Here is a 25,283-nt window from a genome sequence, read left to right as displayed (position 1 = left end):
ACTACTATGTATAAAATGGATAACTAATGAGAACTTGCTATATAAAAATAAATTAAAAAATAAAACTCAAGATTAATGTAAAATTATCATATTAAGATTTGATTTGACCAGCCAGTGTTCATCCTTAAGGATGAATATTTTGAAAAGGTCATTACCATTTTAAATAGTGATATACATTAAATGATATATTTCAAGTAAAACCAGTACTCTTACTCTTATTTTGACTTACAGCAGCTACTGACCACATCAGTTAACAAGTCTTGTTGAGGCTTCTGGGTTCAGGTCTGTGAGGTATACAAAAAATGAAAAGTGTCTGTTCTTTTTTTTTTTTTTTTATTTAACTTTTTTTAAAAAATTATAGTTGGTTTTTTAAAAACTCATTTTACATTTAATTATTCATTGCCCATTTCCCCTGTTTCCTTCATAGCATTCATCTTTTCTTATAGCTTTATTGTTTTATAATTAATATACAATACACATATTTAAAGGTTGCAGTTTGATAAGCTTTAACATGTCTGCACCCGTGAAACCATAACCACAGTCAAAATGAGGAGCATTCAGTTGTCCTGTCTTAGTCTCCCCCTGTCTGGGGCAGTTCCGCAGTCTTTATTTTTCGTGATGTTGACTTATTATTTTAACTTTTTATTTTCGAGTTAACTTTAGACTTACAGACAAGTTGCAGATGTAGTTTAAAGCGTCCACGTATCCCTCACTCAACTTCTTACCCTGATGTTAACATTTTCACTTGATCATAGTACAGTTATCAGAACCAGGAAGTTAACATTGGTATAATACTTTTAACGAATGACCTTTTTCACATTTCACCAGTGTTTCTGCTGCTGTTCTCTTCGTGTTCCACACCCCCACATTGCTTTTATCCTGCCTTTTCTAACAGTTCCTGAGTCTTCCCTTGTGACCTTGACTTTTGAAGGGTATAGTACAGTTTGATAACGGTAGCCTATCCCTCAGTTTGAATTTGTCTGATGTTTTCTCATTTTTGGCAAGAATAGCACAGTATAATGCTGTGCCCTTTTTGGTGGATCGTATCAGGAGGCCCATCATGTTGCTGTGTGTCATTACTGGTGAGGTTAACTTTGATCATTTGGTTACTGGTACCTGCTATGTTTCTCCACTGTAAATTTACCTGTGGGGAGAAACTTGAGACTATGCAAATATCCTGTTTCTCATCCTACTTCTACTTATGAATTTTAGCATACGTTGATGAATTTTATGAAAGGCTCTGTTCTTTTTTGTCTGTTTAATAAATTTGACATGTTATGTTTTGTAAATTTAAAGTGCACAGTGATACATTTGCGTATTGTGATATGATTGCCATTGAAGCAATTTTTATCACACTGTATCATTATAGTACAATATTATTGTCTATATTCATTATACTGTGTGTTAGATCTCTATGGCTTATTTACTTGTTACAAGTTTGTACCTTTAAATACCATCAGTTTTATCTTCCCATCCCCTATCCTTTGGTAACCACCATTTTACTCTCTGTTTTGTTTTGTTTTTTCTTTCCTGTTTGCCTTTTTCAGGTTCTGCATGTAAGTGATAGCATACAGTACTTAATCTATCTCTATCTGATTTATCTTGCTTAGTATAATGTACTCAAGGTCCATCTATGTTTTTTGCACATGGCAAGATATCCTCTTTTATCATGGCTGAATAATATTCCATTGTATATATGTACCACATCTTTTTTATCCATTCATCTGTTGATGGGCATTTGGGTTGTTTCCATATCTTGGCTACTATAAATAATGCTGTGATAAACATGGATGTGCAAATATCTTATCGAAATCCTGTTTTCATATCCTTTGGGTTTATACCCAGAAGTGGAATTGCTGGATCGTGTGGTAGACCTGTTTTTAATTTTTTAAAGAACCTCCATATTGTTTTCCATATAGTTGGACTATTTTACATTCCCACCAACAGTACATAAGAGTTCTCTTTTCACCACATCCTCACCAGCACCTGTTGTGTCTTATCTTGATGATGGCCATTCTAACAGGTGTGAGGTGATGTCTCAGTGTGGTTTTGATTAGCATTTCCCTGATGATTAGTGGTGTTGAGCATCTTTTCATATGCCTACTGGCCATTTTTTTTTTTTTTTTTTTTTTTTTTGTGGTACGTGGGCCTCTCACTGTTGTGGCCGCTCCTGTTGCGGAGCACAGGCTCCGGGCGCGCAGGCTCAGCGGCCATGGCTCACGGGCCCAGCCGCTCCGCGGCATGTGGGATCTTCCCGGACCGGGGCATGAACCCGTGTCCCTTGCATTGGCAGGCGGACTGTCAACCACTGAGCCACCAGGGAAGCCCCCTACTGGCCATTTTGATATCCTCTTTGGAAAAATGTCTTTTTAGTTCTTCTGCCCACTTTTTAATTGGAATATTTGGTTTTTTGTTATGAAGTTGTGTTAGTTCTTTATATATTTTGGAAATTAATTGCTTATCCAATATATGTTTGCAAAATTATTCTCCAATTCTGTAAGCTTTAAAAGGTCCTTTTTTGCATAAGCCTTAATTGTAAGTGAATTGTAACACTGGGGATTGAGAAGAGAAGGCTGACAAGGGGCTCTTGGAGGAGAAGCTTGACACCTGAAGGATGTATAGAACTTGGAGATGTGATGGAGGACCTTCTAGGCAGAGAAAAAATAATGTGCAGAAGTTCAGAGGACAGAAACTGCAACATTTGGTTTCTAGCCTTGTTTTCCTTCTGCTCTACCTCATCCATTGACTTTCCTCACGGGGATCTCCTTCCTTACCCCACCCGCTGTCGTAAGTGGACTCCAGGGTGGCTGACCTGAGGACAAAGCATGCATAATAATTTGTGCTAAAATTTCACAAGTGGCCAGTAGCAATCATCCAGGTGTTCTGGTAAAGACGCCTGACTCTGTATATTTACCCCAGGTTATAAAGTCAGCTCGGGTCATGAAGAAAGCCGTTGGTCACCTTACTCCCTTCATGGAAAAAGAGAGGGAAGAAACCAGAGTGCTTACTGGCATGACAGAAGACAAGGTGAGTCATTTTGTCCGAACCTGTGGGCCCTGTGGGGATCGGCTCTGCACACTCTTACTGGGGTGTGGGTAGGGACCTAAGCCGTCATCCCTGGCTGTGTTTGTCATTGAAGAGGAAAGGGAGGAATGATCTAGCTCTTTTACCAAATATCAGGATACCCTGGGATTTTTCCCATAAATGTGGCTTCATGAAATTTTTAATGGGAACATAATTTTTCAAACGAAGCCCATGATTTCCAGACAAAAGCAGTTTGTTCATTCATCTACTGACTATTTACAAAGCTCCTACTACGTGCCAGGTACTGTGCTCGACACAGTAGCTAAAAAAGATTGGTCCCTACCCTTGAGATGCTGTTTAGTTTTGGAAAACCTCTTAACCTCTTAACTGAGTATTTCCTGTGTGCTGGTCATGTTCTTGTCACCACTTCTGGATTCAGTTCCATTCTTGTTGGCTGTACCACCACAGTAAATCATTAAGCTTTTGACCTTGTTTAGCCCCCTGTGAAGCTCAGGCAGCTTTGGCCCCTGGGATTCTGAATTCTAAAATCGATCTGAGTTTGTGAATGGCTCTTGCATAGTGTTAGTAAAAATCCCATTTGCCTTGCGTGTCTTTTTCTTTTTCTCTTTTCTTCTTTTCTCCCTTCCTCCCTTCCTTCCTCCCTCCCTCCCTCCCTCCCTGCCTCCCACCTCCCTCCCTCCCTCCCTCCCTCCCTTTTTCTGAGGGAGGGAATGCTGACAGTGTAGAGCAGCAGTGTTGAAGCCCCTGCCCTGGGCTGCTGTGGTCCTTCCCATTCTGACAGGACACATGCAATTCACCACCTCCTCCCTCTCCCTTTACTGCTAACAGCAAACGTTTATCAGCCAGGTTTGGGGGGTTAAGGATATGATCTTCAGCGATGGGACTGTTTTGTATTTGAACTTAAACTGTCCTTTGAGGTGATGGAATGCATGATCTTGGTTGAAGCCCCCTGAGCTAACCAGCTGGGCGGGCCTCCTTCGAGCTGCTGGGGCTTACAGCCGCCTTCTCACAGAGCACGGGACTTGGCTTCTGGGTCCATCTTTTTTTTTTTTTTTTTTTTTGGCCATGCCATGCAGCATGTGGGATCCTAGTTCCCCGACCAGGGATCAAACCTACACCCCCTGCACTGGAAGCCTGGAGTCCTAACCACTGGACCACCAGGGAAGTCCCCCGGGTCCATCTTTGAGGTTGCCTTGGTTGTATTGAATCGCTTTCTGTGCTGACACCTGTCTGGCTTTAGAGAACTGGGTGATCTTCTCTGAAGTGACCAGAGCGATGCTTAGCTGCTTGGCTTCCTCTCCAGGACCCTTACCAAGGTACCATTGTGCTGGCTACCGTTAAAGGCGACGTGCACGACATTGGCAAGAACATAGTTGGAGTAGTCCTTGGCTGCAATAATTTCAGGTGAGTTAAGACCTGTCGTTTTCACCCCCTTTCTTATTTAAAATAAAAGCATTAACAGGGTAATTCTTTACTGGATGTGAAGGGCAGGGTAGGGCAGTAGATGTTAGAGGGTTTTGTGTGTGTGTGTGTGTGTGTGGTACGCGGGCCTCTCACTGTTGTGGCCTCTTCCGTTGCGGAGCACAGGCTCCAGACGCGCAGGCTCAGCGGCCATGGCTCACGGGCCCAGCCGCTCCGCGGCATGTGGGATCTTCCCGGACCGGGGCACGAACCCGCGTCCCCTGCATCGGCAGGCGGACTCTCAACCACTGCGCCACCAGGGAAGCGCTAGAGGTTATTTTAAATTTCTTTTTCTTCACTGTGTTTTCAAATTTTCTACATTGACATACCTTTTCAAATGAAAGAAGTTAGTAATTATTTAACGTTGTATGTTCAGTAAGGACAAAAAGAATAGAAAAAACTGTTCAAGCAGTGTCACAACAACAGGAGGCCTCTGGGGGTTTGACCTCCGGCCAGAGGCTAGAACATTGGGTCCCACCCATGGCGCATGACATTGAGCATATTTCCTTTTTCCTCTCAATGAACTGCCAGATTTTTAGAGCCAAGATCTTATTAAGACCTTGGCTAAATGGAGTTTTATAAGAAGACTTTGACTGTACAGTTCTTTTTGCTTTGCTTAGAACAGAACCAGGCATGCCTCCTGGTGTTGATGAAGCTAGTTTCTGAATGTTGTATACAAGTAAAATCCCTTTCTTACATCTCTCATTATAGTTGAATGATTATTCAGAGCAAATTTATGTGAGAGCTCATGACCTACAGTAACAGCATGTTTTGCTCACATTTCAACATATTCTTTGTAATGAAAAGCCTAATATAACTAATGTCTTCTGTGGTCCATGTCCAACCAACAGTCTCTTTGAGTCATGGACTTCTTTCCAGTGTGCATTTTTCTCTGTAGAGAAGAGAGACTTGACTGCAGCTGCAGCCGGGCCCCCTTGGAGTTGCCCTTGCCCACTGTCAGACAATTGCCCTCTAAGCCCCCTGCCTACTCTCAAAATGTTTATCCATGTCTGCGTTCAAGGCTAATTAAATGCAGCTAAGAACCCCTCAGAAAGGCTGGAGACGGAGGAGCAGTGTCAGGGTGGCACCTTCTTCGCTCTGACTGTCTTCCGTTTGGCTTCCTGCTCACTGTCAAAGACTTAGCATTCTCTCCTGGTCCTGGAAATGAGGAATATTGTTCTTGGAATGTATTAAATTTTTTTAAGATAAAAATACTGGAGATACAGTGGAGGTTGTTATAATGAGATTTTACCTATAAGATAAGTATTTGGACAAGGAGTAAGTATTTGGATGAGGTATTTGCTTCCTAAAATCTCTGATATTTCTTCTGTTGTCTCATCTTTTCAAACCCTATGTTGTTGGTTTCTATTTGCATTCATCATAATTAGTTCAAATTCCGTTACGCTGATAAATGTTTATAGATCATCTACTACATACCATGCATTGTATCAGACAGCAAAGTGATTAGTTGACTTTTCTCCATTCAAGAACTTTACTGTTTATCAGGCTAAAAAGCCAGGAACGTATTCAGTGGTGATAGTGGTACAAGAACTGTTGAAAAGGCAATTTGTAGGCAAACTCTTCTACAGCAATTCTTGAGATATCATTGTCATGTCATGTCATATATATCATTTTATTATATCATAAAAAATGGTATAATTTTTTATTATGAAAAATGGACAAGTAGCTGAGAGAATCATACCAGGAATGTTTTTTCACCAGTTAAAACATTTTAAGGGACTTCCCTGGTGGCGCAGTGGTTAAGAATCCGCCTGCCAATGCAGGGGACACGGGTTTGATCCCTGGTCCAGGAAGATCCTTCATGCCACGGAGCAACTAAGCCCATGCGCCACAACTACTGAACCTGTGCTCTAGAGCCGGCGAGCCACAACTGCTGAAACCCACGCGCCTAGAGCCTGTGCTCTGCAACAAGAGAAGCCACCGCAATGAGAAGCCTGCTCACCGCGACAAACAGTAGCCCCCGCTCGCCGCACCTAGAGAAAGTCTGCGTGCAGCAAGACCCAAAGCAGTCAAAAAAAAAAGAGGCCAGGGAAAACTGTGACATTTCTCCAGGGTGCTACTGGAGCCCAATGTCAACAGTGAAAGCGGCTTATTAAACCTGAGGCTTTCCTCCAGCATACCCAGTTCCTCTGGCTTGTGCACTGGGGGCCACTTATCTGGAGTAACATCTTCTGATGAAATTTTATTCTTTTTGCAAAAGAAAAAAATAAGTTAATGTGCAAACTTTTTCTATCAGGTCAAACAGCCCTTTGGGTCTTATGTCTTATAACACATAGACCCTTGGCACTGGTGGGTTTAATGTTATGTCAGCTAGTAGACAGGTGGCCCTGATAGCTGCTTTATGTAGTTAAATGTATGCTTTTGTTGAGTAGCCATGTTCCAGCTGATGCCCGGGTGAATCACCCAGCTAGTGAGTGAGTGTAGCAAACCATCCAGTACCAGATATTAATGCACCTTTCTCATTCCTGGTTCTTTGTCGTTGATGCAGTAAATCTCATGAAAAGACATGTTCTTTGTGGGGGAAAAAAGAAGTAAAGAGGACTGAAAGTGATAGTTCTGTCTAGACAGAAAACACTTTTTTTTTTTTGCGGTACGCGGGCCTCTCACTGTTGTGGCCTCTCCCGTGGCGGAGCACAGGCTCCGGATGCGCAGGCTCAGCGGCCATGGCTCACGGACCCAGCCGCTCCGCGGCATGTGGGATCCTCCCGGACCGGGGCACGAACCCGTGTCCCCTGCATTGACAGGCGGATTCCAAACCACTGCGCCACCAGGGAAGCCCCTATAAGCACTTTAGAAAGATGATTATAAAATACAAAATTTTCCATAATATCATTTTTATTTTCTTTAATCTCTCATGTGCTAAAATATAAGAATGTGTATAAGAGGCCTACAGACACGGGGTATAGCTCAGAGTGCAGGAGGGAAACCAAGAGAAAGCCAAGGGAGGTGGAGAGCTATGTGGGGGACGCAGGGAGTTGTAGTAAAGGGGAGAGAAAATGGGAAGAGATGGTTGGAAGAATGGCGGCTGCCACGGAAGGCAGGGATGGGATTGACCCAGGCTTCAGATCCTTTCCTTCAACCAGGGTTCCCCAGGGCCAGTTGTTTGTGATTCTGGACCTTCATAGTACTAGTTTCTGCCTGGGCGGCCCTCTGTTTTCCTTCATCCAGCTAATACCTACGTATTTTTTCAAAATGCAGCTGGAATCACCCTCCTGGGGTGCTTCTAGTTGTTACCGAGATTAGATGGTCTCCCATAGCATACTGTAAATGCCTCCTCTGTGGCACTTGTCACTCCATATTCTAATTCAGAATATGAATTAGAATTCATATTCTAATGAACTCACATGTGCTCAGAATCTGATTTCTCGACCACACAGGCTCAGAAACTGATCCCCTTCTTCTGGGGTGGGGCTGGGGACAACCCCAGGCCTAGATTGCTTGTCCCTGGTGGGGAACAGCCTCCTTCCTGTATCCCAGTGCCATAAATACTACTTTCTGTGCGTGGAAAACGTTGGTAAGTGCTCCTCTAAACAGTGATATATTTGACTGTCTCCCAGCAAGACCTCTTAAGGCCGCCTAATACGTTGGAAGTTGAGCTTGTACCTCAGACCCCTGGCTCACTGTTTCCAGACCTCTTCTTACCTGCCTGACTGCCGGTTGCCACTCTCTTGCTGATTTCTCCTTCTCTGTGCAACCCCTGAACAAGGGAGTGCTCCGAGGCTCAGCCCTGGGACCTCTTCTCTGTCTGTCCTCACTACCTAGTTTAGTGCTTCTTGGACTGTAATGTGCCTTCTGACCACCTGAGATCTTGATAAAAGTCAGATCGGGTTAAAGTAGGTCTGGTCAGAGAGTCTTAGATCATCTCATTCAGTCTCATGACTTGTTTTTTTTCTTGCTCCTCTCCCTTTCATCTCCCCTCCCCTTTCCCTCCTCTCTCCCTGCCTTCCCTCCCCCCTTTCTCCCCACTCTCCATCCGCTTTTGGCAATTTATTTTTCTACATCTTTTACACATGGTCTGAGGACTTTTTAACACCATCTAATATACTGTCAAGTCCCAAGTTTTATCCCCAGCATGGATCTGAAACCTGGACCCCAGGCTTACCTATCCAGATGACTACCTAAGGACTCCATCTGGATAGCTAAAGAAACTTTTGAAAATCGAACTAATCGCTGCCATTATGATTCCCTCTGTGGGGCTTGCCTGGTGGTGCAGTGGTTAAGAATCTGCCTGCCAGTGCAGGGGACACAGGTTCGAGCCCTGGTCCAGGAAGATCCCACATGCTGCGGAGCAACTAATCCTGTGGGCCACAACTACTGAACCTGCGCTCTAGAGCCCGTGAACCAGAACTACTGAGCCCACTTGCCACAACTACTGAAGCCCGTGCGCCTAGAGCCTGTGCTCTGCAACAAGAGAAGCCACTGCAATGAGAAGCCCACGCACTGCAACGAAGAGTAGCCCCCGCTCGCTGCACCTAGAGAAAGCCCGCACGCAGCAATGAAGACCCAATGCGGCCAAAAATAAAAAAATAAGTAAATAATAAAAATTTAAAAAAAAAAAAAAGATGCCGTCTTCTCCCCCTCTGACCTTACTCCCTACAGCTTTCTCCTTCCTCCATTTCTGTCTGGCCACGAAGTCTCCTTACTTTTCCTCAAACAAAAGCAAGCATCACACAATGTTCCTGAACGATACAGTGCCTAAAACAAGAAAAAGAATTGAGAGCAGGATGATTCTTGCCATCATACTGATGATTTTTAATTGAACTTTAAAAATATATGCAATGCTGAAAGCAGTCAGCTTTGAAATACATGCCTCTTTGTCTTGATATAAAAGCAATATGCTATTTTGCTTAGTTTTATAGGCTGTATTTAGTCACAGTTTAACAAATCTAGTTGCCAGACTCAGTGCAATGTGCTTAAAAAAAAAACGGGGTTCCACCTCGCCCCTGTTATAGCCTGCAGTGCCCTATCACCAACACCGACAGCATTTGTTCTCTACCGGCTTTGTGCTAACAGACCTGAATAGAGTGAGCGTTGATTTGAAATTGTGTATTTACTGAGGATTCCGTATGTGCTAGTTTTTTTTTTTTTAATTTAAGTAATATGGCAACAAGCTAAAAAAATCTAACGGTATGAGAAGCTATATAGTGAGAAGCAAGGCTCCTTCCTGCCCCTGGTGTCCAACTACAGCCACCTGTTAGCAGCTGACATGATGTCAGGTAGTAATAGTTCTTAAGTATTGATTTTTTTAAATTTAAAATTATTTTGCCTGTTTAGTTTTAAGAATTGTTGACATTAGGAAGCAAGTGAAAACGCGTACTGTAATTTTTTTAAGCATCTTTATAACAAATACTTAGGATCAAATTAAATTGTCAAAATGACTGATATTCCGTGTACTCTCTAAATCTAGAATAGAAGAGTAGTTTATAGAACATTTTCAAGGGCAGAAGTCCCATTTTCTCCAAGTTCCAGAAAACCGTCTCCTCCCTGAGTTACAGTTCCTTGGTGTTGCTCTGTCCTCTGAGCATAACAGGCTCCAGGCTTCCTGTGCCCAGTTACATCCCCCTTCTCATGTGCCCGCCCAGGGTCAGCTCTTCCTTTGAGTCTCACTCCATCTCTCGTGGTTACCTGCTGTCTGATCCAGTCTCCCTCTCCCTCGACTTAAGTCACCAGATTCCTTCTCGTCAGCTTTTCATGTACAGGAACTGACCTCTTCTTGCTTATCCTCCTTGTTGGCTTCCATGTAGGGTATACTGTTCAGTGGATATTTAGTGAGTGAGCTTACCCAGCATCTTTATTGGCCTACATGGCTAAGAAGATGGATTTTGGTGTCAAGATCCTGGTTCCAACCTCAGCTCTGCTACTGATTAGTTGTTTGACTGGACAAGATGCTTAACTTTTGGGCCCACACTTTTCTGGGCCCTTCCTCATTAAAATGCAAAAATCATGTTTTCAAGAAGTTTAGGGCTTCCCTGGTGGTGCAGTGGTTGAGAGTCTGCCTGCCAATGCAGGGGACACGGGTTCAAGCCCTGGTCTGGGAAGATCCCACATGCCGCAGAGCAGCTGGGCCCGTGAGCCACAACTACTGAGCCTGCGCGTCTGGAGCCTGTGCTCCGCAACAAGAGAGGCTGCGATAGTGAGAGGCCCGCGCACCGCGGTGAAGAGTGGCCCCTGCTTGCCACAACTAGAGAAGGCCCTTGCCCAGAAACGAAGACCCAAAACAGCCAAAAATAAATAAATTAATTATTTTTTTAAAAAAGAATTTAAAAAAAGAGTATTATTTGGTAAAACCTGCCTCAAAATCGAGTTTAAAATATGAATCAAGCATCGTAAAAATATTTATATTCTTTAATGCAATAATGCCATTTATAATAATCCATCCAGTGTATATATTTGGATAAATGCATGAAGTAAAATATGAAAACAAACCACAGAAAATGGGTCCCATGGTAGTGCTTCCATGTAGAGTTCCTGTGAGGGTTAAACAAGATTGTTTATACAGAAGGCTTAGCATAGTGGAAACAACCCAGGTGTCCATTGACGGATGAATAAACACCATGTGGCACATTCATACAATGGAATATTATTCAGCCTTAAAAAGGAATGAAGTTCTGACACAGGCTACAACGTGGAGCAACCCTGAAGTCATTATGCTAAGTGATATAAGCCAGACACAAAAGGACAAATAATGTATGATTCCACTTGTATAAATATCCAGACTAGGCAAATTCATAGAGACAGAAAGTAGAGTAGAGGTTACCAGCGGCTGGGGCGGGCGGATCAGGGATTGTTGCCGAGGGATTACAGAGTTTCTTTTGGGGCGATGAAAGAGTTTTGAAAATAAATGCTGGTGATGGTTGCACAACATTGCGACTGACTGATTAGTGATGCTGAATTGTACTTAGGTTAAAATGGCAAATTATGTGTTATATACATTTTACCAGAGCTTAGGAAATAATAGTGTCCTCTACCAAAAATTATTGAATTGTCTACTTGAAATAGGTGGAGTAGATGCTCTGTGGATTAAGTCGGCAAAGGTGTTTTAAAAAGCTCAGCATAGTCCCTGACCCATGATCAGTTCCTAATAAATGGTAGTCGTCGTTGAGTTGGTGGTTGATACTCAGTGAGCTTTTCAGTGTGATTCCAGTTTACGTTAGAGCAGTATTTAATGGCTAAATAAAAATGTTTGTCTAGCTTTTTCGCCAGTGGGTTCTCATTAATTTTCTCACATCTCATTTCTGTGCCCCAGAGTTATTGACTTAGGAGTCATGACTCCATGTGACAAGATACTGAAAGCTGCTCTTGACCACAAAGCAGGTACTGTGCAGCCGTGCTCCTGGGCATTTCAGTAAATATCATTTCCTCCCATTGTCTGTCTGTCGGTGAATAGTCATGCCCCAGCCCATGTGGGATGGTGGGACATTCATTCAGACATTCAAGTGCCAGCTCTGTCTGGGGGTGCTGTCATTGCCGTTTATAATGGAGGTCGAAGGAGTGAGCAGGTAACCGTGAAACTCCTTTCTAGCTATGAGGAAGGGGAATGGGGACAGGCTTCTTAAAAGAGAACAGTTTTATTTGATTTTTTTTCCTCTGTGTGTAGTTGCTTTTATGTTTCTTCTGACACTGTGACACGTTGAGTCTGGGAAATCATGAACTAACAATTGCGTGGCTTCCCGAAACTGTGGCAAGCATATTATTGCAACTTGAAGTTGCAAATCATATTTACTCCTGAAAGCAAACAATAAATTGAAAACCCCCAGTCAGAAAAGAAGCCTCAGAATTAGAAATTGGGAATTTATCTTCTGTCTTGTGGTCTTTATTACAAAATTTTGAAAATGAGTCTTCATACTTTTCCTCTCATCCTCCTTCTCACTGTCCTTTTTTCTCTTTTTTTAAATAATAGATATAATTGGCCTGTCAGGACTAATCACTCCTTCCCTGGATGAAATGATTTTTGTTGCTAAGGAAATGGAGAGATTAGCTATAAAGATTCCGTTGTTGATTGGAGGAGCTACCACTTCGAGGTAAGTCATGCTAATGAGCTTTGTGCTTCCCTTAAATTCTCTTAAATGCCAGTGTTTAAAAACAGTGATAAAACCTGACTTTTTTTCTCATGCATAGTGCATTGTCTCCTTATTATATAAATACACGAACTTTCCAGCCTTCACACCACGAGAGCCAGAATCATTTGGGGGCCTGCTGCAGGAAACTCCTCTGTCATCTACACCCCTCTCCCTGTTTTTGGATTCCTTTGGCCTGCAGTCCTCTTTTCCTTCATCTTCTCACCTCCCATTCAGTTCCTGAGACTTTTAACAAACACTTATCCTCTTGAAATCAGACTGAGTGGAGAAGCTGGCACAAAAACACTGCTTGAACTTTAGCCCACTCTCTGTCTTGAAGCAGGTGTCTGACTGAATAATTACAGGTTCTCTTGAAGAAACTCCGACCTTGTAATAGTTGAGATAGAAAGCTGACCTAGAGAGAATGAATCAGAGGATCACTTTGGGGAGTTGTTTCTGAAAGAGAGACCTTTGGGTCAAATAATTTAAAGTAGAGAAAGGGGCTTCCCTGGTGGCGCAGTGGTTGAGAGTCCGCCTGCCGATGCAGGGGACACGGGTTCGTGCCCCGGTCCGGGAAGATCCCACATGCCGCGGAGCGGCTGGGCCCGTGAGCCGTGGCCGCTGAGCCTGTGCTCAGGCCACAGCAGTGAGAGGCCCGCGTACCACAAAAAAAAATTTTTTTAATAAAATAAAATGAAGAGTAAGTTCAAATTTGGTCACATGATTATTATTCAGTTTGTTGGATTTCTCCTGGGGTCACGATCATAATGATATTTGGTGAGAGGTATGTTAATTATGAGTATTAGACTTTTTAAAAAATTTTTATTTTATATTGGAATGTAGTTGATTAACAATGTTGTGTTAGTTTCAGGTGTACAGCAGAGTGATTTAGTTGTACGTATATACACGTAGATCCATTCTTTTTCAAATTCTTTTCCCGTTTAGGTTGTTACATAATGTTGAGCAGAGTTACATGGTTATTAGACTTCTTATGACACATTCCTTATGCCCCATGTAGTTCACTTTGGCAGGGAGCAGTGCCCAGGAGGAGCATTGACCTTGATGGTCGCACAAGCATGCAGTTTACTTTTCTGATACAAAATACAGTAGATGTGGGACAAAACTATTCCAGAGTTCCTTTCACTCTGGAAACAACTGTATGTTAAGCCATTTGTATTAGGGATCTCCACAGAAACAGGATCAGTAAGGGGTGTGTGTGTGTGTGTGTGTGTGTGTGTGTGTGTGTGTGTGTGTGTGTGAGCGAGCGAGAGAGAGAGAGATGGGGGCAGGTACATCTGAAATCTACAGGGAACGTGGGCAGACTGGAAGCCAGGCAAGAGTTGCTATTGCATCTTGAGTCCAAAGGCGGTCTGGAGGCAGAAGCCCTTCTTCCTCTGAGGACTGCAGCCTTTTCTCTTAAGGTCTTTAATTGATTGGATGAGGCCCACCCACACGGAGGACAATCTGCTTTACTCAGAGCCTACTGATTTAAATGTTAATCATATCTAAATACCTTCACAGAAACATATAGATTGTTGTTTGATCAAAAACTGGATACCATGACCTACCCAAATTGGCACATAAAATTGACCATCCTTCCATTTATAACCTGAATGGACCATGTTCATGAGTAGTCAGCGTTCTATGTCATGTATCCACTAAGTACTTTTCATACTTGAAGGACTCAGTAGTGTGGCTATTCTTGCTCACATTAGAAAACTGGGTTTGTTTTTCCATGAAGGACTTACCCACTAGGATGCTGGCAGATCGTTCTCCAGGGATATGACCTACGATCGATAACTGAGATTTCGGTGAGCTTGGTTGTGGGTAATTGATGATTATAGAGTGAATATTCATTAGCTTAGCAAAGAGAATGGTAAGGGAATCTACAGATTATTGTCAAAATGAAAGACCTTTTAAAATCATGGTTGTAAAAGAGGGTAAATAAATATTTAAATGAGCAGATGTAATGAAATGCGTTATGAGTTATGTAAATGTGATGCCGGGTTCCAAATAAGAACCCCTTTATGTGGACACTGCACTCGGGAGTTCAATACCAGGAAACCACGTATTGCTACTTGTGCAAGCTGGAATGTTACCAATAGTTAATTGTACTATATCTCTTACCAAGTAAGAGCCACCAGATTAAAGAGGTTTCTTAAAAAATAACCGGAAGTAACATGACTAGCCTCTCAGGATACATCATTGGCAAACTTAGCCATAAAGGACTCTTGTGGCTATGACTCTATACCAGTTATAACCTGGTATATCAAGTTAAAATTAATCAGATCAGAAATCACCCACAGTCTTAGTGCTTTTGTAGAATACCTATTCTCATCATCTGGGAAACTGAATGTGTTCCTCCAAGGAGAGAGACGTCTGGATCCCATGACCTCCCAAGGTCTCTTTAACTCTCTCATGCTTTGTTTCTCGATGAGCTTTTCTGGTTCTATTCTCTTCCATGCCTGTTGCAGTTTCTGAAAAATTATTTAGAAAATAAAAGCCAGTAGTGGTGCTTCCAGGCAACCATCCCCTTCTCCATTGTGGTGCAAGAGCAGCCTTTGAAAAACAGATTCTCGTGCAGCCGCCAGGAATGTCAGTGTAAAATTCCCCCCCTGCCTTCATTTTAAAGTGGTGACAGTGGGTGAGGTCTCAGACCTGGAGGCTTGCTTCGTCAAGCCCTCTTATTTAAGTAAGCACTTTTGTTAAGTATAGCACTCATGTAGAAAAGTACACAAGTCACAGGTAAACAACTTGATGAATTTTTACAAAATTGAAACCACCCATGTAATAACCCCCAGATCAAGAAATAGAACATTAATGGCACTCTGGGAACTTCACTGGATCCCTCGACCTAGTCATTCTATCTTCTATCACTGCAGTTTGGTTTTGTCTGCATTTCAGCTTTGTGTAAGTGGGATCCTACTGTATGTACTCATTCTTCTGTGTCCCGCTCAACATTATGTCTTTAAGGCCTGAACTCATTATTACAGTAGTGTTTTTGTTTTTTTTCCCATTGTGGTATAATATTGCATTGTATTATGCCCTCTGGCTTATTTATCCATGCTAGTGTTGGTGGACATTTGGATTTTTCCAGTTTGGGGCTATTACACAGAATGCTGCTATGTATGTATTTCTGCCCTGAAGCAGACTTGCTGGGTCACAGAATATGCACATGGTCATTGGCATTGGATATTTTTTCCAAAGTGATTGTATTAATTTATATGCCCACTGGCAATTACGAGATTTCCAATTATTCCACACCCTTTTCAGTTTTATCCATTTTAGTGTGTGTATAACAATATCTTGCTAAGGTCTTCATTTGTATTTCTCTACTGACTAATGATGTTGAGTACCTTTTCATGAGTATATTGACCACTTGGATATGCTTTTTAAATCTTTTTTTTAAAATTAGGTATTCTGCCTTTTATTTTCTTTTACTGATTTATATGCATTCTTTATTTATATTGGAGACAAGACTCTTTACCAGAAATATATATTGCAAATAGAGTCTTCCAATATGGCTTACCTTTTGCTGTCTTAGTGGTATTTTGGGTAACAAAAGTTCTTCATTTTCATGAAGTCTGATTTATTGATCTCTTTATGGTTAGTGCTTTTCACATCTGTATAAGTAGCCTTTTACCCTAGGAGAGTCAGCTTTGCTAGAAAGCATTCGGGAGTTTGAATGTCTCAGAAGTCATCTGAGAACGCTTATTGTCACCTCCTACAGACCTGTGGAGGGCTCAGCAGAGGCCCAGTTCTTTCCTTTGCTGTTTTGAGCAAATGGAGGCTCAGGACTTCCAAATTCTCATAAAAGCAGATCTGTGAGGGGAATAGCAGCATGGCTTTTCCAAACCTCAGGGGCCTGAGGTAGGTAGCATGAGAGAATTAGAACTGTACCCCCAAGACACGAAATGAGGCTTGAGTATGGATCCTTGGAGAGGCTGAAAGGGTTATACAGATTTGGGGTCATATGTGGGTAGAAATCTGCTTGGAATGGCCCTTTTTTTTTTTTTAATTTTTTTTTTTTTGCGGTTCACAGGCCTTTCACTGTTGTGGCCTCTCCTGTTGCGGAGCACAGGCTCCGGACTCACAGGCTCAGCGCCCATGGCTCATGGGCCCAGCCGCTCCGCGGCACGTGGGATCTTCCCGGACCAGGGCACGAACCCGTGTCCCCTGCATCAGCAGGCGGACTCTCAACCACTGCGCCACCAGGGAAGCCCTGGAATGGCCCTTTTTAACCTGTAGCTATAAGAGACTAGAAAACTGAATATTCTCCTGTCTGTAATACAGATGGTTTTGTATCACAAACTAGAAATGACTTTAATGGAAATCTGGCCCTTTTAGCTACAGAACTTCTCAAGGGCACAAGTCTGGCAGTTAGCTCTCAATTTTTAACTGGTTTAAAGCCAATAACTGCAAAATGTCTTTTTCAATTGTCTTTTGTGTAGTTTAAACTTGGAGAATTCAACAGGAAGTCACATTGCTCAAAGCTGGAGTTAATTTTCTGAGTTTTCTGGGTTTTTTTTTTTGTTTTTTTTAGACTGCTATGAAGTAAGGTGCTGAATTACATAACTGATAATATTTTCCTCTGTATAGGATTTCAAGGAATGAATTTTACATGCTAATCTCATTCCTGATTCCATCTTTCTTTTTTTTAAGTAAATTTATTTATTGAATTTATTTATTATTTTTGGCCACGTTGGGTCTTTGCTGCTGCATGCGGGCTTTCTCTAGTTGCAGCGAATGGGGGCTACTCTTTGTTGCGGTGCATGGGCTTCTCATTGCAGTGGCTTCTCTTGTTGCAGAGCACAGGCTCTAGGCGTGCGGGCTTCGGTAGTTGTGGCTCACGGGCTTCAGTAGTTGTGGCTTGCGGTCTCTAGAGCGCAGGCTCAGTAGTTGTGGCGCAAGGGCTTAGTTGCTCTGTGGCATGTGGGATCTTCCCGGACCAGGGCTCAAACCCGTGTCCCCTGCATTGGCAGGCAGATTCTTAACCACTGTGCTACCAGGGAAGCCCTGTTTTGTTTCTTTTTAAAATAAAATTGTATTAAACATACTGTTTTGCTACTTTGGTTTTTCCTTATAAAGTAGCATATTCTGGACATCTTTCCAAGTGAAAATATATTTTAGTTGAGGGGAAACAATATGAAAGGATCTGACTTGGGGAAAGCTGCCGCTACTTTAAGGGGGAAGGAAGGAGGAGAAAAGACTGGAAACACTGTCCATCTCGTGGAAACTACTGTTGTCATCCTTTTATGTGGAATTGTGGCAAAGTCCACACTCTGTCCCAGTTTCAGGGTCCTAATTTAACTACAGTAGCGGAGGCTGTATACATTTTCAGTTCTCACTTTAATATGTTATGTTCCGTGATGAAATAGCAGATGTGTAGCCTATGCTATTGCTATAAACATTCAGCAATGAGAGGGCAATTTTGCAGTAAAATTAGGTAATTTTAAGGATTAAAGGGTGTTTCCTCCTCAGAACTGACATTTTCAAGTTTGGCAAAAGGGATTTGGGGCTGAGCCAGTGTTAGGATAAGATATTGCTGCTTTGACCTCTCTGTGTTACTTTGTGTTGAATTTATTTACGGTCTGAGGTTCCTTCCTACAAGTACAAGGTGGGCTTGGGGTGGAGAAGTGTTGGTGTCTCCCGGGGGCACGGAGCAGCAGATGGGGAGTGGTGACCCGTGGCTCCTGCCAGTGTCTGGTTCTCCAGGGGTCCTGACTGGTGGCCCAGCTCGTCTGCAGGAAGAAACTCCACTTGACCTTTATGACAACAAAGTGCTCTGCCCGGGCCCGTCGGCTCCCTTACTTCAGACAGGCTGCTAGTACAGAGAGCTGAGGACACCATCCTTCTCATTTTCTCCTAGGCTTCTTTGGAATCTGGGGCAAAAATTCATGGCTTTTCCCCTTGGCTTCCCCCTCTTAGGGTGGGGAGAAAGTCATTCTCATTTTCCAAGGGAAATTTGGAGTTCAATATTTATAAGTACCTTGAAATCTTTCTCTGTGAAGCATTGTAGAATCACGTTATCTCTAATGCTTTTGAAGAAGACTTGTGTAGGAACTGTCAGCCCTAACGGATGTGTTTTTCTCCCTGACGTCTCTTTTCAGAACCCACACAGCAGTTAAAATAGCCCCAAGATACAGTTCGCCTGTGATCCACGTACTGGACGCATCTAAGAGCGTGGTGGTGGTAAGTGTGGGCCTCGTGTTGTTTCAGAGCAGCTGTGAAGGGGCAACAGAGAGCACTGAGAGTTAGAGCTGCTGTGAACGGGCATCAGAGAGCGCTGAGATTCAGAGCTGCTTGTGAAGGGGCAACAGACAGCGCTGAGAGTTAGACCTGCTGTGAAGGGGCAACAGAGAGCGCTGAGAGTTAGAGCTGTTGTGAAGGGGCAACAGAGAGCATTGAGAGGTAGTCAGAGCTTCTATGAAGGGGCAAGAGAGAGCGCTGAAAGTTAGAGCTGCTGTGAAGGGGAAACAGAGAGCATTGAGAGTTAGAGGTGCTGTAAAGGGGCAACAGAGAGCATTGAGAGTTAGAGGTGCTGTGACGGGGCAACACAGGGCACTGAGAGTTAGATCTGCTGTGAAGGGGCAACACAAAACGCTGAAAGGTAGTCAGAGGTGGTTTGAAGGGGCGACAGAAAGCACTGAGAGTTACTCAGAGGTGCTATGAAGGGGAAACGGAAACTGTTGAGAGTTAGATCTGATGGGAAGGGGCAACACAGAGCGCTGAGAGTTAGAGCTGCTGTGAGGGGCAACCGAGAGTGTTGAGAGGTAGTCATAGCTCCTGTGAAGGGGCAATAGAGAGCGCTGAGTCAGAGCACCTGTGAAGGAATAACAGATCGCTGAGAGTTACAGCTGTTGGGAAGGGGAAACACAGAGTGCTGAGACTTGAGAGTATCGTCCAAGACCTTCTATTGGTTTTTGTTGAATTCTACCCAAAAAATGTGAAAGAATATTCTAGGGCTCTTGTCGTGGTCCCTGCGGGTGTCTGCATTGCTCGAAGGAGGATGGCTGAGTGTGTCCTGTGCTTTCCGGCACCCCTCTCTGAGCCAGCTGCAGTGGTGCTGGCCTGAGTATTAGAAATGATGCCAGGACACTTGGACCTTGACACCAACCCAGGGAGAGATTTCAGCCATTTACAAACATTTCCAAACATGAATTGGGACTTTCTTAACTCTGTACCAGAGCTGAAAGGAATGCAGAATTTTTTAATCAATTTTTAAAAATTTGAAGTATAGTTTTTTTACAAGGTTGTGTTAATTTCTGCTGTACAGCAAAGTGATTCAGTTATGCATATATATGCATTCTTTTTAAAATCTTTTGCATTATTTATTTATATATTTTTTAACATGTTTATTAGAGTATAATTGCTTTACAATGGTGTGTTAGTTTCTGCTTTATAACAAAGTGAATCAGTTATTCATATACCTGTGTTCCCATATCTCTTCCCTATTGCGTCTCCCTCCCACCCTCCCTATCCCACCCCTCTAGGTGGTCACAAACCACCGAGCTGATCTCCCTGTGCTATACGGCTGTTTCTCACTAGCTATCTATTTTACGTTTGGTAGAGTATATATGTCCATGCCACTCTCTCACTTTGTCACAGCTTACCCTTCCCCCACCCCTTATCCTCAAGTCCATTCTCTAGTAGGTCTGTGTCTTTATTCCTGTCTTGCCCCTAGGTTCTTCATGAACTTTTTTTTTTCTTAGATTCCATATATATGTGTTATCATACGGTATTTGTTTTTCTCTTTCTGACTTACTTCACTCTGTATGACAGACTCTGGGTCCATCCACCTCACTACAAATAAATCAACTACACATAACTCAATTTCATTTGTTTTTATGGCTGAGTAATATTCCATTGTATATATGGGCAACATCTTCTTTATCCATTCATCTGTTGATGGACACTTAGGTTGCTTCCATCTGCTGGCTATTGTAAATAGAGCTGCAGTGAACATTTTGGTACATGACTCTTTTTTTTTGGCCACACGCGGGCCTCTCACTGCCGTAGCCCCCCCATCGTTGCGGAGCATAGGCTCCGAATGCGCAGGCCCAGCGGCCATGGCTCACGGGCCCAGCCGCTCCGCGGCACGCGGGACCCTCCCGGACCGGGGCATGTACCCGCGTCCCCCGCATCGGCAGGCGGACTCTCAACCACTGCACCACCAGGGAAGCCCAGTACATGACTCTTTTTGAATTATGGTTTTCTCAGGGTATATGCCCAGTAGTGGGATTGCTGGGTCATATGGTAGTTCTATTTTTAGTTTTTTAAGGAACCTCCATACCATTCTGCATAGTGGCTGTATCAATTTACATTCCCACCAACAGTGCAAGAGTGTTCCCTTTTCTCCACAGCCTGTCCAGCATTTATTGTTTCTAGATTTTTTGATGATGGCCATTCTGACTGGTGTGAGACGATATCTCATTGTAGTTTTGATTTACATTTCTCTAATGATTAATGATGTTGAACATTTTTTCATGTGTTTGTTGGCAATCTGTATATCTTCTTTGGAGAAATGTCTATTTAGGTCTTCTGCCCATTTTTGGATTGGGTCGTTTATTTTTTTGATATTGAGCTGCATGAGCTACTTGTAAATTTTGGAGATTAATCTTTTGTCAGTTGTTTCATTTGCAACTATTTTCTCCCATTCTGAGGGTTGTCTTTGTGTCTTGTTTATGGTTTCCTTTGCTGTGCAAAAGCTTTAAAGTTTCATGAGGTCCCATTTGTTTATTTTTGTTTTTATTTCCATTTCTCTAGGAGGTGGGTCAAAAACGATCTTGCTGTGATTTATGTCATAGAGTGTTCTGCCTGTGTTTTCCTCTAAGAGTTTGATAGTGTCTGGCCTTACATTTAGGTCTTTAATCCATTTTGAGTTTATTTTTGTGTGTGGTATTAGGGAGTGTTCTAATTTCATACTTTTACATGTACCTGTCCAGTTTTCCCAGCACCACTTACTGAAGAGGCTGTCTTTCCTCCACTGTATATTCTTACCTCCTTTATCAAAGATAAGGTGACTGTATGTGCTTGGGTGTATCTCTGGGCTTTCTATCCTGTTCCATTGATCTGTATTTCTGTTTTTGTGCCAGTACCATACTGTCTTGTTTACCGTAGCTTTGTCGTATAGTGTGAAGTCAGGGAGCCTGATTCTCTTTTGCATTATTAAATATAGGATATTGTATACAGTTTTCTGTGCTATACAGTAGGACTCTGTTGTCTGTCCATTCTCTATATAAATGCTTACATCTTCTAACCCCCTCCCCCTTGGCAACCACCAGTCTGTTCTGTATGTCCATGATTCTATTTTTGTTTCATAGATAAGTTCATTTGTGTCCTGTTTTATATTCCACATATAGGTGATATCATATGGTATTTGTCTTTCTCTTTCTGATTTACTTCACTCAGTATGAAAATCTCTAGGTCCATCCATATTGCTGCAAATGGCATTATTTTGTTCTTTTTTATGGCTGAGTAGTAAGGAATGTAGAATTTTTTTTAAATGACCCATTTCCAGGTAGAAAAACGTTTAATTTGGAATTGGCCAGTTGACCCTACCCAAGGGCAGTAAAGCATTCACAGATATATGGTGAAAACACAGAATTTGGTAAATATAATAAACAACTTACCCAAGTGGTTTTTCCTGCTTTTCTCCATCAGTGAAGCCTAACATCATCTCTTGTTATGTGTTTCATTATTTTCATTGAATAATGGGATATAATAGGTTGTGGAAATCTGAGTGACCATGTGGTCCAGTGGTTTCCAAGTTTGTTTTAGCCACAGAAACCTTGTTTGCAAGTGACGTCACCCCTGAACTCAGTAGGATACAAATAAGAGCGGCCCCTTCCACCCCTCATCCCACTCCTGGTTCTCATTGAAAGAGCGCAATTTAAACACTACTAATCTAGTCCAACCTTCACATTTGCAGGCGAGGGGCCTGGTGACTTGTGACACTACCAGGCACTGTCATGCAGCCTGGACCAGGGCAACACATTTCCTGATCCATTTTCCAAAGGAATTCTTTCAGATCTGTGAATTTACTTATATGAAAATTATACAATAATCGCTAACATTGTTAAATATTTATAGTGTACCCAGCACTGTGCTAAGTGCTTCACATGGATTTTTTATTTAATCCTCATGAGGTACTTTCATTATTCCCATTTTAGAGGTGAGGAACCAGGAACGAAGAGATTAGTAACTCTTGAGGCCACACATCCCTGAAGCAACAGGTGTGGATTTGAATGCAGGTGCTCTTACTCCGTGTGGCATTAGTTAAACTTGTTTCCATTAATATTTAATGTCTCCTTTATTAAGAAAGATAGAATTAAATCGGGCTGGAGTCATAAAATTGCAGTTATTTAAATTGCCATTGAGATAGACTAATGTGCAAATAAACTACATTTCTACAACTCAATTTAAAAAGAATTTTTTTGGATCTTATATTTGGATAGTGTTTCATAAAGAGGTTATGTTAGGTCCATGGTTGAGTAGCCAGTGAGCCTCTCTTTAAGGCTTATTCCTGTTTTCAAGTGCTAATGGATGACTGAACTTTTCCTGTTTGGAGACCAGGCCTTTCGGCCCATTTGCGTGTACAGTGGTAACACTGACCCCACGGGTCGGGGACGACTTTAGCTGGGAAGGACTTGGTCCCTTGATTCTCTTTGGAGGACACTCCTCCACCGTCTGGAAGAGCTAAAGCACCGTGGGCCCAGCTGGAAGCCAGCAGAGGATGAGGCGTGGGTGTCTGTGCCTTTTACCGTTTGATCTCAGCCAGGCAGCCGACAGTAGATGGCTCTTCTCATATACAAAGAAACAGCCACCTTTTGAAATTACTCAGACATAAGTCTGATGGTAAATCATTTGGGTAATTGCCAGTGACACATTTTGGGAGTCAGTGGTACAGTTTGTTTAGGTTGATTTGTTTAGATTGATTGATGGTTTAGAGTCTTTTGATCTCACTGCAGTGATCATGACGCAGGCTCACACTCTGGCTACTGTCTCATGTATTTATTTGAAAGGTTCCAAAATGTGGCAACTACATAGTAGTTGGAGATTTAGACTGGATGATGGATGCCCTCTTACTTTCTTTCCTTTTTTTTAAAAAAAAAAAAAAAAAAAAAAAACAAGGTGCGAATATTCAGTCCTCTTTAAATTAGAAAATAAATGTTCAGCATATTCCCAAAGTAAATTGTGCTGCAATTTGCCATGAGAAAGAAAAAAGAAAAGAAAAGCTCTACTATGTCTGATGGTTGGCAAGAAAACACAGAATGGACTCCGGTTTTGTGATGGAAGGATCACATAGATTAGCCCATATAATTGGCCATGAACTTGTTTCCATTGAGCAAGTCAGCCTGGGCAGGGAGGGGCCTGTCACCGCAGCTCTGGCAGCAGGAGCTCCATGGGGGGTGTGGAAGGGACCAGCCAACAGTAGCAACCCCTTCCATTTACCCGGTAGTTCCTGTGTCGGATGCTGTCAAGTTCTGGAAATCGGGGGGGTTACTTTCTCAGAGTTTAAATTCTAGCACAACGTTAACAGTGTTTTAAGACATTGACTGCATGTACTTTGGGGGAGCTCAGGAATAGACATCCCTTCTTGTTTTCATGAGCTCTGCTGGATTTCCTAAATGAGGACCCCATTGAGGTGAGGTTCACATAAGACTGGGAATTACTCTGGTATGCATAACCATTTGGGAGCCTGTTTTTAGGCTTTTCACGATGGCCTTTACTGATTATATTTCTTAATAAAGTGATTTGGTTTTATTCTAACTCACAGGTGATTGGATTGTTATTAGAGATACTTAGACAATTCACCCAGAATTATAGACATTTAAAGCTGATGGGCACTTTAGCCATCATCCAGCCCAACTTCCTCCATTTCAGATAATGGTATTGAACTTCCCTGCCTTTCTGTGTGTTAGAAAATCCTGCTGGAGGATGCAGGGTTGGGGCAGTGCTGTGATTTTGGAACTGATGTGACCAGCAGCAGCCATTGCCTCTTCCTTTGTGATTTTACTTTGAGCGTTGGTGGTAGCTCTTCTACCTATATGATAATCATAGTCATAAATACGATTTAGCTGATTCTAGTTTTACAGTTTACTGAGTAGCCTCACTTTTCTTGGATGATCAGTTTCCTTTCTTATTTTAGCACAAGCTCATGGTTGACTGTGAAGATCAACCTCACTCCATCAGCAAACATTTTGTGAGGATGCACCTTCTATGTGCCGGGCCCCACGTTAGAAGCCAGGGGCACGAAGGTGGTTAAGGTGCAGTCCTGCCCTCACAGGGCCTGTCCTCTAGTCAGGGAGGTAGATGCCTAGGCAGATGCTGGAAGCCTGTGGTAAATGCAATGATGGAGAGATGAACAGAGTATCTTTGAAACCCTGAAGACGGGGTACCTAACCAGTGTGTTTTGGGGCCCCAAGACCACCCCGAGTTTCAGTGGTTTGCTAGGACTCACAGAGCACTGAAATGCTGTTATACTCACAATCACGGTTTATAACCATGAAAGGATACAGATTAAAATTGAGTGGAATCTAGAAAAGGCCAGGCACCAGCATCCAGGTCTCTCTCCCCTCGGAGTCCTACGGACAGAGCTTAGTTCTTCCACTAATGAGGTGTGACAGCATGTACGGAGTGTTGCCAACCAGGGACGCTCGCCTGAGCCCTAGTGTCTTGGGCTTTTATTGGAAGCCA

The 25,283-nt window shown here is 42.7% G+C and overlaps 1 protein-coding gene across 5 annotated transcripts in view; it reads left to right on the top strand.

Moving 5' to 3' along the window:
- Positions 1-25,283, top strand: part of MTR (5-methyltetrahydrofolate-homocysteine methyltransferase) — a 116,833-nt gene that overhangs the window by 79,160 nt on the left and 12,390 nt on the right. For all 5 annotated transcript variants that reach the window (XR_010838998.1, XM_067025664.1, XM_059054616.2 and 2 more), the window contains 5 exons: positions 2,920-3,027; positions 4,349-4,449; positions 11,774-11,841; positions 12,428-12,548; positions 18,695-18,776. Coding sequence is in view for 4 of the 5 variants with exons in the window: in XM_067025664.1 (XP_066881765.1) it covers positions 2,920-3,027; positions 4,349-4,449; positions 11,774-11,841; positions 12,428-12,548; positions 18,695-18,776 (480 nt within the window). In the remaining variant the exon portion in view is untranslated. The remainder of the gene's footprint in view (positions 1-2,919; positions 3,028-4,348; positions 4,450-11,773; positions 11,842-12,427; positions 12,549-18,694; positions 18,777-25,283) is intronic.

Source organism: Kogia breviceps, chromosome 2, assembly GCF_026419965.1.
Source record: "Kogia breviceps isolate mKogBre1 chromosome 2, mKogBre1 haplotype 1, whole genome shotgun sequence".
Lineage (NCBI taxonomy): Eukaryota > Metazoa > Chordata > Mammalia > Artiodactyla > Physeteridae > Kogia > Kogia breviceps.
The sequence above is the reverse complement of the archived record's forward strand: the minus strand, read 5'-3'. Positions and strand labels throughout refer to the sequence as shown.